At 34.3% G+C, this 15,258-nt stretch overlaps 1 protein-coding gene across 10 annotated transcripts in view; it reads right to left on the bottom strand.

Moving 5' to 3' along the window:
• DLG1 (discs large MAGUK scaffold protein 1) overlaps positions 1–15,258 on the bottom strand; it is a 252,742-nt gene that overhangs the window by 136,476 nt on the left and 101,008 nt on the right. For 9 of the 10 annotated variants that reach the window (XM_034999873.1, XM_034999872.1, XM_034999871.1 and 6 more), the window contains exon 5: positions 10,442–10,606. In XM_034999873.1, the coding sequence (XP_034855764.1) occupies positions 10,442–10,606 (165 nt within the window). Of the gene's footprint in view, positions 1–578; positions 905–10,441; positions 10,607–15,258 lie in introns of those variants that run through there. The other variant, XM_034999880.1, reaches the window with a different exon arrangement.

Raw genomic sequence — 15,258 nt, 5'->3', positions numbered from 1 at the left:
AACCCTAGATAATATATATTTATAGAAATGGAAGGATTCATTAAATTCTTTGAATAAACCATAATTTAGTATAACTTTATAGGCATATAGCAATAGTCAACTGTATTCAATTTATTCTCAAAACACTAGAAAATAAAAATCTTTCTATATCTTCTGTTTCTTTACCATAACAATCTTCTTAAGGTTATCTAATGACATACAGAAGCTAAAGAGGTTTTTTTTTTTTTTTTGTTAGACATCAGACTTTATAGCATTTAACAGTCTAAAAATAAGGAGACAAGCATTATTAACTTACATTGTAATTTACATATCAATGGTTTGTAGTTTTAGAGAAGTCCCTCAACAGAATCAGAGACTGTTTTGTTTGGTATTACATAAGAGCAAAAGAGAAAATATTTTTTGTTTCCCCTTTCATGCTAAAGACCTACATAGATGGACTGAAAACATGTATTTCTGCGCATCCAAGGTTTCAGTGCATAAGACTATATTTTTAATAATAAGAAATCTCTATTAATACATTTGCAAAGCAAACGTAAACCAAAATATATTGAAAATAATTTCAACAAGTGGTGTGTTACCTGGGTGGAGCTGGTGGCTACCGAGATGCAGTCAATAAAGCTGTGTCTTCGAGTAAAAAATGCAACTATCTGCTGCCAGCGTGAAGGTTCTGGCTCAGCTTGCAGTTCATCTGATGAACCCTTTTTTGCCCAATGTTTCTGCTTTGGGCCTACTGAGCCATGGCTAGAGCTAGTATTGCCTCCTCGACTGGCGCGAGAGTATAGAAGTGTGTTGTTCCCGAAAATGTAATTCATCTCTGCAGCCCTGCAGGTGGTTGCCAAGCAGTCTTACTTCTCTACCAGCTGCTGAGTGGTGAATGATCGGTAAAAACTGCAGCTAGAATTACAGCAGCATCACTTGTAGATCAGGGAAAATAAAAACCTTGAGAAATGATGCTCATTTTCTCTGTAATTTCTTCCCATGAAAAAGCTTGTATCTTCCCTCTGTACCTGTTAGTTGTATGATGGCTGAGTTTTTATTTGCAGACAAAAAAGACGGCATAAGGTTGATGTCTTTCTCATGATTATTTTTCACCAGCGTCTGCAGGAACCAAAAGCTGTTCTTTTGTTAGCTGATAACTAGACGGAATGAAATCCAGGAAGTGAGGTCGATTAGCAGGTGAAGAAGGATGTTATAAACACTGGACTACCAACACCCTTTGGGGCTGCCTGATTTAATGCACAGGGTAGAGAAACCCTGGATTATGAAGTTTCAATCACAGTCTGTAGTAAAATCCAGTGGCATCTTCACTGCTTAAATAAGTATGAACTGAATTTAAAAATACAAGAGGATTCTCTTGCCAATAGTTCTGATTGTTTAAATAATTTTACTGAAGGAGTCTTTGTCGTTCACATATAAATTTCCACATTAGGAAGGAGGTCACATTAATTAGGTTCTAAGTTTTCAAAAGGTACTATTTACATTCAACTCTGAGGATCTAATGCTAGAGGAAAATCCATTTGTAATGTGGCATGATCATTTATGTAATATATTGGTTCTTAATGCTTTGATAACTGAGTCTGGAGACAGAAACAGATTAATCAGCAAAATAAATATTTGGCGTCTGGAACTTTTGTGATAAAAAAGAACTGTTAAATTATCACCATCATCTCTCTCATATATTATAAACACTTAGATTAACAAGTTGTGAATTTTTAAAAATGCAAAAGAATTAAAGGTAAATTTTTTGTTTTATAACCAGCAAAGCATGTTTTATCCAATACTACATAAATAATACTCTGGGGTTCACTAAATAATATTGTTTGATTGCTAGACAGACATTTTCTAACAACTGATATCTAGGTCTGTGTTTCCCCAACATAGTAGTCTACCTCAGAATCACCTGGGATGCTGGTTAAAAATGCAGACTGGGTATCCCCTCCTCACCAGAATTTTTTAGGGTAAGAGGGATCTTTAAATTTTCATTTTTAAAAAGGCCCTTAAGTGACGCTTAAGCAACCTCAAGTTTAAGAACCATAGATTCCTAACTCTGCCCTGTTAACACTGCTACATTAGTATATAATATATGGTTGTTTTATTTTATTTTTATTATTTTTTTAAGATTTTATTTATTAAGTTGACAGAGACACAGCGAGAGAGGGAACACAAGGGTTGTGGGAGAGGGAGAAGTAGGCTTCCCGCAGAGCAGGGAGCCTGATGCGGCGCTCGATCCCAGGACCCTGGGATCATGACCTGAGCCGAAGGCAGACACTTAACAACTGAGCCACCCAGGCACCCCTATATGGTCATTTTAAAACAATATATGAATAAAAATGCTACTTGATAATTTATTAATGGTTGAGTAATTTAGTTTTTAAGTTGATATAAGCACATCACAAATCCCAACCTCAGCCATATACTTTTTTTTTTTTTTTTGAAGATTTTATTTCTTTATTTGACAGAGAGAGACACAGCGAGAGAGGGAACACAGCAGGGGGAATGGGAGAGGGAGAAGCAGGCAACCCGCGGAGCAGGGAGCCCGTCAGCCATATACTTTTTCAGGTGTGGACTGACAAAAAGTCTTGCTTACTATGTGCTTACCACACCAATTAAATGCAGTCTATTGGAAAATAGTATTGGCAAAACTAGGACCTCCAGAACCATTGCAAATCCTGCTTCAGCAAGCAAAGATGCTAATACTCTCTCTCTGATTCCATCCCTAAGATATAGACACATGCCCAAAAGGGTTGCGAGTCATGTGGGACTCTTGAGAGCTAAGACACTTTGTGACAGAGATTATAGCACAAAGTTTGGTGCTTCTTCCCAAGGACTCTGCAGATAGAAGTTGGCAATTTTGTGACCCTAGACAGATTGGTCCTGTCCATTTGGAGGTAAGGGAACAGAGGAAAACACTAAGGGTAAACAGAGAACTAAGAATTCTCTGAAGGAAAAAAATTAAACCTCCTAAAAAAAAAAAAAAAAAAAAAAAAACGGTAATATGGACCAGGTATTTAATAAACAACTGGCTGGTGTGGTTTATACAAATGCTCCAGTAATTGGTTTGGAACCAAAAGATATACCTTGATGATCCATGTCTGATGAAAAACCGAGATGGGGGGACCCTAGAACTGATATAGGTTCTGTTATTCTGGATTGGTATGGATGAGGATACTATACACAAATGCTGAATGCAAATTTCCTACTTACGTTGCAAACAATAATAACGCAATGAATACTAAGCCATTTGTGTACATAGATTTCTTATCCTAGGGAGCCAAAGAGCTCAAAAACAATCTAAAGCTGATAGGTCACTCCATCCCATATATCCTCTAAGTACTGGGAAAAGTGCTTTTCAATGCACAGATTTTCTAATCAAATCCACTGACATTAAGAAAGCAACTCTGAGTTTTGAGAAAGGCTTCTTTATGAAAAGAACCCATTACCTGTCCTTCAAAAATCCAAGGATCATCTCATCCATTGCCCAGTAGTCAATGCATGCATACAAAACCATACGTGTATTTAAATCACAAATGGTTTCATATGATTTGATTGGGAGATGAAAGGTGACCAATTCCTCACTGATTTCTGCTTTAAAATAGCCCTACTTATATAGCAGAGCCAAAAAATAAACTCTATTCCATTAAAACAAAATTTAAGCTCATTATGGAACCTGGAAAGTCTATTTAAAATAATGAATTAAAAAACATACACAATGTCAAAATCACCAAATAACTATTAACATTTTAATATGATTTAAATATTTTTTTTCTGTACAGTTTACTTTTTTCACAAAATGATAATACTCTCGGTAATAGAACTCTAAACCATAAAGCTTAGGTAAACTGAGTACATCCATTTAGTGGATTATTAGATAACCAAAAATATGATTATGAAGAATTTATAACTGTGAGAAATTTATTTTGTAACATTAAATGAAAGTAAGGACCATTTGAAAATATATATAGAATAGGTAGGCCCTCAATTATTTATCATTCCAAACTCACAAACCCGTAAGTCTTCAGGTATAGATACAAAGGCAAGGATTAAATAATCTCAGTGAAAAGCTTAGAAGATTGAGAGGAAAAACAATATTAAAATTCTAAAATACTAAAAAAAATTACTAACTAACTACAAAGCTACTATACTATAAATGCAACATAACATGCATTTTCCTTACACTTTTATCTTTATGATCTGGCCTATTAAATTTCAAAACGTGCAACTGTACTAAGATAAGACTTGAAAATTTTTTTCTACTCCATTTATTTAAACAAAACAAAAGACACGCAGTTCACCCGCTTTTCTCACTCCCCTGCCTCTTATAACCACCAATCTTTTGTCCATGTTATAAGAGATCACTGGTATTTGTCTTTCTCTGACTTATTTCACTTAGCACAATGCCCTCAAGGTCCATCCATGTTGTTCCAAATGGCAAAATTTCATTCTCTTTTACCACATGTACCCTATTTTCTTCATTCATTCTTCTGTTGATGGATTCTTAGTTGTTTCCATATCTTGGCTACTGTAAGTAATGCTGCAATGAACATGGGGGTGCATATATATCTTTTTGAATTAGTGTTTTCATTTTCTTCAAATAAATACAGAGAAGTAGATTTGCTGGGTCATATGGTAGCTTTATTTTTAATTTTCTGAGGAACCTCCCATACTGTTTACCACAACAGTTTTACCAATTTACATTCCCAACAGTACATGAGGGTTTCCTTTATTGCACATCCTTGGCAACACTTATTATGTCCTATCTTTTTGTTAAGAGTCATTCTAACAGGTATGAGGTAGTATCTTGTGGTTTTGATTTGCATTTCCCTGATGATTAATGATGCTGAGCATCTATGTTTTCATCTATCTGTTGGCCATCTGTATGTCTTCCTTGGAAAAATGTCTACTCGGATCTTCTGACATTTTTAAATCAGTTTTTTGGTTTTTTTGCTACTGAGTTGAATCAGTTCTTTATGTATTTTGGATATTAGCCCCTTATCAGATATGTGATTTGTCATTATTTTCTCCCATTCAGTAGTATGCCTTTTCATCTTGGTGGCATAGCTTCCTTGGCTGTGCAGAAGCTTTTTAATTTGATGTAGTCCCATTAGTTCGATTTTTGCTCCTTTTGCTTTTGGTGTCAGATTCCAAAAATCATCACCAAGACCTATGTCAAGGAGATTACTCTGTTTTCTTCTAGGAGTTTTCTCCTAGGACGAGACTAAGCTCAGATGACTGATGACACAGATTGGTTATTTGCTTAGAGAAACTCTGCTCATATATACACAAATCCCTTCTGTAAGAGCACCATCTTGTGGTCAAATTGTATGCAGACTATAAGATTACCTTAATACACCAGGGCCATCCAAAAAAGATAAAATTCAACATTTTAATATATTCCAGAGATGTGAAAACAAAATTGATATCAAAAAGTACCCATTATATATTCAAAATGGGAAAGATTCTATTCAATAGGCATATATTTGCTTATATCTATTTTTCTGCTACCCCATTTCTCACAATATTTGAAAAACTACCAACTACTGCTGGTGATCTCATTTGATAGTATTCTCAGTACTACTGGATGAAATGTATCCAGGCTAGGTGATATACTTATTTAAAATAATTATCTGTTCACTACTCTCCTATCTTCAATTTCAAGTCCTGCTTAACTATGTTTACTTTGCACATATTGGTTTGAACATATTTTCCCTGTCATTGAAAACGAAAGCCAAATATGAATTCTTTAATTTCCTCAATGATCAACGCAACATCCCCTACTAAGCAGTGCACCTAATGTCCTCCTTGTCAATTCGTCCTGATTTAAATCTATTTTGAAATAGGCTGGAGTTTTATTTGTTCAATTTACTGTTCTGACCATTTTTCCTAATTCCTAGCTCATTTTCAGTTTTAGGAATCTTGACACAGTTCTTATTATGATATACTATTATATTCATAACTGTTTAAAATCTAAACTTTCTTTAAAGATTTCTTATACCACAAAAATTTACCCACTGCGTCCTTTTCTTCCACAGTAGAATTCTTCACCATTATATTGTCAATTTCTTCCTTGAAGCTGCCCAGCACTGGCAAGAAAGTTTCCCTTTCAGAGTCTTTTTTTTTTTTTTTTAAAGATTTTATTTATTTATTTGGCAGAGAGAGACACAGTGAGAGAGGGAACACAGGCAGGGGGAGGGGGAGAGGGAGAAACAGGCCTCCTGCTGAGCAGGGAGCCCGATGTGGGACTCGATCCCAGGACCCTGGGATCATGACCTGAGCCGAAGGCAGACGCTTAACGACTGAGCCACCCAGGCGCCCCTTCCTTTCAGAGTCTTAAATCATAATTACGTTTAGGCTAAATAAGGCCCGATAAAGTAACTTTCAGTCACTATCTTATTTCATTCATTATTTCAGTAATGAGAATCAGCACCAGTACCGCAAGAACCTGACAGATTATTTCATAGCCCATTTCATGGTGGCAAACCCTGCATAGGGCCACTCATCAGCTCAGGATTGAGGCCCTCATTTGCTAACAAGTTTCCAAAGCTACAGTATCATGAATTTTCCTGCATTTTTACAGTTTCCTCTGATTATCACCCTGCTACTGTACTTATTTTCCCCAGTAACAGCCTCCTCCTCTGAACTGGCATCCTGTCCACATCTTCAACACCTTGTCCAAATATCAATTTTCTTTTTTCAGAATACTCCCCCAATTTTTCTCTTTATTTTCTCACGTTACATACTGTGTTATATCTCTTCATAAAAAAATAATAATCACTGAAATCTAACAAAGTTACTAGCATAGATGTTTAATAAATGTTTGTTAAATGAATGTATTATTTGATAAAATTAATATTCTGGCAGATGATTTTTTCCCCCAAAATCTTATAATCAACTTTATTCAAAGGTTTTCAAAAATTTACACTTGACAACAGTCAATGCAAAAGTTCACATGTGCCAGATACTCATATTGGCTATAGGTGCATTCAATCTTATACTGAGTTAAGCAATGCCCATGGTCAACTGTGAGGGCTTTACATGTACTCTTTAATCTTCACCACAACCTTCTTCATTGTGATTTAACAAATATGCTTGTCTTTGTAAAGCTTACTTTCTAGCAGGAAAACAGACACTAAGTACACAAGTAAGTGAACAAATAATCTAGTTTGACCATTAGCACTGAATCCAAGGGCCAGCAACTATCAACCTTCTCCTGAAATGAAATTAATAAGACTCTCGCTTTTATTTTGTCAATTTGCTAAAATATTCATCAGTTTATTTATATTCAACTTTTAAAAAGGGGGTGGGACTCTCACTGCGCATGCCCCTGTCAGAATCTGCATACACATGGAAGTAACTACCAAAACACCCTACCAAAAGAGGAGTTGAGTGTGTGCAAAATGACTTTGCATAGTTTGTAACCATCAGAATGACCAGAAAGTCAAAACATCAGAAACAAAGAATTACATTTACCTGGGAGAGTTTCGTGACTAAAGTAATAGTTTATATTAATTCAGTCAAGAGAAAACAGGCATAAACAAGAACAGCATATAAAGCAGGAGAGAGTGCTTAGAATTCAAGTGTTCTAAAGTTCTATGTTATTCAGAATGAAGCTAGAGGTATTTATTGACTTTAGATTTTTGTAAGTTAAAAATGTATATTAAAATTTCTAGGATAATCACTAAAGGAAGAGAAACAAATAACTTCCAAGTAAGATGGAGATGAGGCATGAGAAAATATAACCTAAAGTAAGATATGAAAGGAATAAATGTCTCCTATCGAGATAGAGAAGCTGAAGGAACTGCATTTTAGAAAGGCTCTATTTCTGCTGTTTTTCTGCTAGGCCCCATTTACTCATGTTCTTTATTTTGCATCTGAGTAAAAAACCAAAGAAGCTGTGTTCCCACTCCAAGAAGGGGAAGCAAGAAAGTTAATCATTCTCTGAGGTTTGTCGCAGGCCCTGCCCTCAAACACCTGATAACATCTAAGAAGAGTCAGATCCTAAACATGTTCTGGGACGTTAGCTTTCAAAAAACCGCGGCTGACTCTGGCATCAGTACTTTCTACCTTCAATGATTTATAAAAGAACACCTATTGTTCACCTGTTATTCGCCTCTGATTAGACCCTACCCTGGATTCCTGAAGGAACACTTATCCTGGACCCCTTTCCCAATATAAACCCTGAGCCCCAAGTGAAAAAGAGACTCATTCTCCTCTCCTTCCTGAGTCTTCCAGACACTCCACCTGCTATTCTCTACCTGTCACTTATGCTATTCAGTAAACTCTGCTTTTACGTGTTCGATTGTGTTGATTTCTATCCTGCACGAAGCCAAGCACTCTCTTGGCTGGTCCTGAAGGACCCCCACTTCTGGGTTCTCAGACCCAGACTGCCTGTATCACTATGTTTAAAAATTAAGAAACATACTCATAGGGCAAATAAAATCACAAGGGAAATAAAAAGTTAGAATGATAAAAAAAATTATATGCTAAAACTTGCAGATACAAGTAAAGTGATATTTAAAGGAAAGTTTACAAACTCAAATACTATTAGAAAAGGCTGACATTATTACAATACGCAACTAAAGAAACTAGAAAAAACAAAAACCAAAAAAACCCCTAACCCAAACAGAATAAACTCAAAGAAAGCAGAAGAGAAAAAATAATAATGGTAAGAGAAGGGGGAAAAGAGAGAACTGTCTCTGTCACTAATAGCCACCAGTTTTTTCCTCTCTGTATCTCTCATTTAATCTTCCAAGGGAAGGTCAGCTTGCTTCTACCAAACACGATCTTAGTTTATATGTAGGTTATCCACACATTTACAGATTTACATGAACACATGTATTATGTAGGTAAATGTGTGTGTGAAAACGGGGGGGGGGGGATGGCAGCACATGGGGGAGGGACACAGGAAGATTCTTTAAAAAGAGATGGATCTTTGAAAAGACCATCTTTTGGCAAGAATAGTCAAGGGGAAAAACAAAAAACAAGGCACAAATAAACATTATTAGGAATAAAAAGGGGGCCATACCTAAATATGCTATAACAAAACCCCCAGGATAGTAATAATAATATTTTGAAATAAATATGAAATGGACAAATTCCTAGAAAAAATAACCTAGCAAAATTATTAATAGAAAATCTAAATGGTATAACCATTAAAATTTTTAACTAGAAATACTAAATCATCCCTCAAAGAAAATTATAAAACACAGGTTAAGTTTTACCAGGAAAAATTATCCTTATTCATAATACATACAACCAACAAAGGATTAGTATCCAGAATATATAAAGAACTCGTAGGGGCACTTGGGTGGCTCAGTCAGTTAAGCGACCGACCCTTCATTTCGGCTCAGGTCATGATCTCAGAGCCCTGGGATCAAGCCCCGCGTTGGGCTCCACACTCAGAGCGCAGTTTGCTTGAGGATTCTCTTTCTCTCTCCCTCTGCCCCTCCCTCCACTCGCTCACTTGCTCTCTAAATAAATAAATAAATAAATAAATAAATAATTAAAAAAAAGGACTTGTACAGATCAGTAAAAAGGACACCAAAGACAAAAACGAACAAAAATCTTGAGAGGTTGTATCACAGAATAGAAAACTTGAATGACCAATAAATATATTCAACCACATTATCAAACAAGGAAATGCACATTAAAATCACAATGAGATACTATTTAAAGCCCCAAACAATGGCAAAAACAAGAATATCAGGTATTGATGAGAATATGGATCAGTTAAACTCTTGTACATTGTTGCTGAAAATGTAAATTATTTAACCACTTGGAAAATAATCTGGTGTTATCCACAAAGATATGTATACATAACCTATGTTTTACACAGCACTTTTTATATTAGTAATATTCTGAAAATAACTCAATATCCAACAAAAGTAAGATAAATTATAGTGTATACATAAAAGAAAAAATTCCAGAGCACTGAAAACAATCTCAGGAATATAATGTTGTGCAAAAATGTAAAGCTGAGATTATATGCAGTATAATTCATTTATATAAAATTTAAGATCAGCAATATATAAACAATATATTGATTGGAGATCTAAATGTGTGCTAGAGCTTTATAAGAAACCAGGATTGTGGTTATTTCTGAGGGGAGTTAATGTTAGTATTAATGCTCTTTTTCTGTACCTACTAATATTTAAAACACATTTTAAAAATATTTCAATGTGTAGTATTTGAAATATAATAGTTATTTCCTTTGTGGGAATTTTTAGGCTTAAAGATAGTATCACTGAATAAAATTCATTTATAAAATATATCCTTAAAAATGTTTTTAGAATGCTAATATTATGAAATTCCCTATAACTAAAAAACCATAAACAATCAAGGGGTGAAAATTCTACATGAAAGAAGAGTTCTCTCTGAGCATGAGCTACACTAGTAACAAAAGTAATATATAAATCATAGCAACAAAATAAAGTTATCATCCTACCTTTATTGGTGAAATATGAGAATGGGAAACAAATCCATGGACATTCTCAATTTCTGACAGGTTCTTCTCTGAGACATGAACTAATTCCGGACCTATCACCTCATTAGTGATTTGTGGGGATATGTGCTCTTGAGGAGGTGTGTCTTCATCCTGATACCGGTATTTCTGTAAAGAAAATTATTATATTTGATAAAGTCCTGAAAAGCAAAGTGCATTCAATTTAAATCATGGTTTCATAACTAGCCAAATACTCAATAATATTTAACTATATGGAAAGTGTATTGTATAGTTTAATGCATAAGGTCTGAGAGAATAAGCCTCCATTTTATTTTTTTATTTTTTTTAAGATTTTATTTATTTGACAGAGAGAGACACAGCAAGAGAGGGAACACAAGCAGGGAGAGTGGGAGAGGGAGAAGCAGGCTTCCTGTAGAGCAAGAAGCCTGATGCGGGGCTTGATCCCAGGACCCTGGGATCATGACGTGAGCCGAAGGCAGACGCCTAATGACTGAGCCACCTAGGAGCCCCTAGGCCTCCATTTTAAAGTCATGCCAATTTTTAATAAAATATTTGATTATTAAAACTAATTCAGATTATGGGAAGATGGCTGAGTAGGAAGCACAAAGAATTTGTCTCTCCATTTAGACAATTACACAGGCAGAATCTGTCTGATGTAACTATTTTGGAACTCTGGAGTCATTTGAAGGCTTGCAACCTACAGGGGGGAAAGTTGGGATGGTAAATTGTGATTAATTTAGGTCAACTTCACCACTTCTATTCATCATAGTACTGAAGTTGCACCCAGAGCAATTAGGCAAGAAAAAGAAATGAAAAACACTCAAATTGGAAAGGAAGGAGCAAAATGATCTCTGTTTACAGATGATATAATGTTGTATGTAGAAAATTTTAAAGACTCAGCAAAAAAGCTGTTAGAACTAATGAATTCAGCAAAGTAGCTGGATACAAAGTCAACACACAAAAATCAGTTGCATTTCTATACACAAACAATCTAAAAAGAAAATTACAAAAAGTTTCATTTGTAACAGCATCAAAAAGAATAAAATACTTGGGGATAAACAAAGTGAAATACTTGTACAATGAAAACTATAAAACACTGCTGAACAATTAAAGATGACAGAAAAAAATGTGTTTATGGATTGGAAGACTCAATATCCTGAAGATGTCAATATCAACCAAAGCAATTTATAATCCCTGTCAAAATCCCAATGACATTTCTTGCAGAAAGAGAAAAACCCACCCTAAAATTCATGTGGGATCTCGAGAAATCTGAATTGCCAAAATAATCATGAAAAAGAACAAAACTGGAACACTCACACTTTCTCATTTCAAAACTTACTACAAAGCCAAAGTATTCAAACCAGTTTGGTACTGGCATAAAGACAAACATACAGACCAATGCAATAGAAAAAAGTCCGGAAGTAAACCTTCACATAAATGGTCAAATTATTTTCAGCAACGGTGCTAAGACTATTCAACAGGAAAAAGACAATCTTTTCAACAAGTGGTGCTGGGAAAAGTAGATATCTACATGCAAAAGAATGAAGTTGAATCCCTACCTAATTTTTACCATGGATAAAATTCAAAATGCATCAAGGAGCTAAATGTAAGACTAAAACGATAAAACTCTTAAAAGAAAACACAGCACACAAAAGCTTCATGACATTGCATTTGGCCATGATTTCTTGGATATGACACCAAAGGCACAGGTAACAAAAGAAAAAATAGACAAACTGGATTTTATAAAAATTTTAAAATTTTGTGCATCAAAAGACCCGACCCACTGAGTAAAAGGAAACCCACAGACTGAGAAAGTTTTGCATATCATATGCCTAATAAAGGATTAATATCCAAAATACACAGAAAACTCCTAACTAAAAGTCAGCAAAAAAACCAAACAATTCAAACATGGGCAAAGAACTTGGATAGAGATTCCTCCAAAGACAAATGAATGGTCACTAAGCACATGAAAAGATGTTCAACATCACTAATTGTTACAGAAACGCCAAGTCAAAACTATGAGATACCACCTCACGCGAATTACGATGATTCCTATAAAAAACAAAACAAAACCAGAAAACAAGTTCCAAGAGAAACTGGAACACTCATGCATTGTTGGGAATATAAAATGGTACAGCCACTGTGGAAAGTAGTATGGTGGTTCCTCAAAAAAGTAAAAATAGAATTACCATATGAATCCAGCAATTCCACTTCTGGGTATATACCCCAAAGAATTGGAAGCAGGGTCCTGAAGAGATATTTGTACACCCATGTTCATACAGCACTATTCACAATAGCTACAACATGGAAGAAACCCAAGTGTCCATCAATGGAGAATGAATAAGCAAAATGTGGTATAAATAGTTTGATTATTAAATCAAACTTAAATAAATAAAATATTCCATTTACAATGGAATATTTTAAGATTAAAAAATTGTGCAATATGTTACATGTGGGTGAACCCTGTGAACATTATGCTAAGTGAAATAAGCCAGTCACAAAAAGACAAATACTGTGTAATTCCACTTATATGAGGTACTTAAGAGTACAGCTGATCCTTGGAACAACAAGGGGTCAGGAACACCAACCCCTATCAAAAATCTGTGTATAACCTTGACTCCCCAAAAGCTTAACTACTAATAGCCTACTATTGACTGGGAAGGCTTACCAATAACATAGACACTTAACACATATTTTGTATGTTATATGCATTATATACCATTTCTTACAATAAAGCTAGAAAAAAGCTGAGAAAATCATAAAGGATAATTATGATATATAATTATAATTTTATAATCATAAAAAAACAGACTAGTATCTACATATATTTTATATTCATAAATACTTCTTTCTTAATGTTTTTAATATTTCTAGGCTATGCAGTTCATCTGAGAGCTTTTTTAAACTGTTGCAAATCTCTAAAAAATTTTCCAATGTACTTATTGAAAAAAATCTGCAGATCAGTGCACCTGCACAGTTCAAAACCATGTTGTTCAAGACTTATCTGTAGTCAAAATCATAAAGACCTAAAGTTATAATGGTTGTTGCCAGGGGCTGGGGGGAGGGGATAATTGTGACGTATTATTTAACAGACACAGAGTTTCACTTTTATGTGATGAATAGAGTTATGGGGATGGATGGTGCTAATGTTTGCACAACCATGTGAATGTATATGAATACCACTGAACTATAAACTTAAAAATGGTAAACTTTTTGTTATGTGTACTTTATCACAAAAAAAAAGAAAAAAGAAGTTTAAGAAATAATTCAGAGCTTGGTGAAAAAGAAATCTGAATAATGATTTGCTCATTTCTTACCAAATGTCAGCTGAATGCTGTATCTCTAAATACACAGTTGTTTAAGGGAAGTCAAAATGAAAAGCCAAAGTTGTTTGGATAAATTAGTTTGGTTTTCTTATTCAGTTAACTGGTATAAAAATGAAAAAAGTCTTTTCAAATCCTAACTGAAAATTAGTCTATTAGAGAACAGTATTCTTCTTTTTAATCTACAAGAGAACCTTGTCTCTTTCTCTCACTCTCTCACACACATATAATTCTATGCAATCTATTTTTAAAGGAACATAATTTTAAGAAAACTAAATCTACCTTACCCTATACACAAAAGTAAAGGAAATCATAATTATAAGGAACTGGGAGAAAATAAAAGTACATGTTTTTCAACTCAGGCTGAGAATGTGTATACATACACACAAAACCAAAACAAACTAAAATATTCTCTACCCTCCCCCAAGAAACATACTCATAAAGAAAAAGACACAAACAAGCCACGATAGAAACAAATTTTATAACAAATAAAAAATTATTAGCCACTGTTAGCAGCTCTTATAAATCATTAAAAAAACCATAGCAAACATAATAATGGGATATTCACAAAAAGCATACAAACGGATGGGTAAACTTCTAGGAAAAACATGCTCAACTTCCCTAGTAAGTAAAAATTACAGTGTTAGCATTCAGAGAAATGGGCATAAATCATCACATTCTTGGTAGGGGTCTTTTTCTGGTGGGCAGATTGCAATGTTTCAAATGTCCTGAAAATGTTTCTACTACTTGATCCAATAATTCCACTTCTAGAAACTAATCTTAGATATAGCATCAGTAAGGAGCAAAAATATTTGTTGTATATAGACAAACATGTACTTGGTAAAATATATAAAAAATCCCTTTAACTGTGAATTTGAGTGCTGAAAGTTATTACACAACCTCCAGCATCACTTTTTAAATAACAGCCTTCTGTGGAATGGCAATTACCTGGAAAACAATCAGGCTCATATCAATATTAGCTAGTTCATTTAGCATGATATAAGAAATATTTTTGCAAGTTAACTTCGAATTATTTTCAAAACCAATGAAAAGAATTCTCTAACTTTATCCTGAGGAAGGCTGAAGTTACAAACATACTCACAAAATTTAACACAGTTTAAATACTCAATTGGGCAGAAGCAAAATCTAAGTACGCTTATGCTTTAATACTCAATACGATTATAAGGAAAAAAACTTGATTATCATCTTTTTTTTTCTTTCCTTCTCCGCAGGCTATCCCCATAGTCATCTTTTCAAATTTTATAGGTACTCCACAATTTAATATGTACTTTGGAGAGAGTACATGCAGAAAGATACTCACTATAGTAAAGTCTAGAATGAAGAGAAATTGGAAACAAGCTTCCTATCAATACACCAAAAAAAAAAAAAAAAAGGTTAAATAAATTATGGTACATTCCATAAAAGTTATAGAGACATTAAAATGGGTAAAAATCTACTTCAATAGGAAAAGCTGAA

Source organism: Mirounga leonina, unplaced genomic scaffold, assembly GCF_011800145.1.
Source record: "Mirounga leonina isolate KUSES-001 unplaced genomic scaffold, KU_Mleo_1.0 Mir_115, whole genome shotgun sequence".
Taxonomy (NCBI): Eukaryota; Metazoa; Chordata; class Mammalia; order Carnivora; family Phocidae; genus Mirounga; species Mirounga leonina.
The sequence above is the reverse complement of the archived record's forward strand: the minus strand, read 5'-3'. Positions and strand labels throughout refer to the sequence as shown.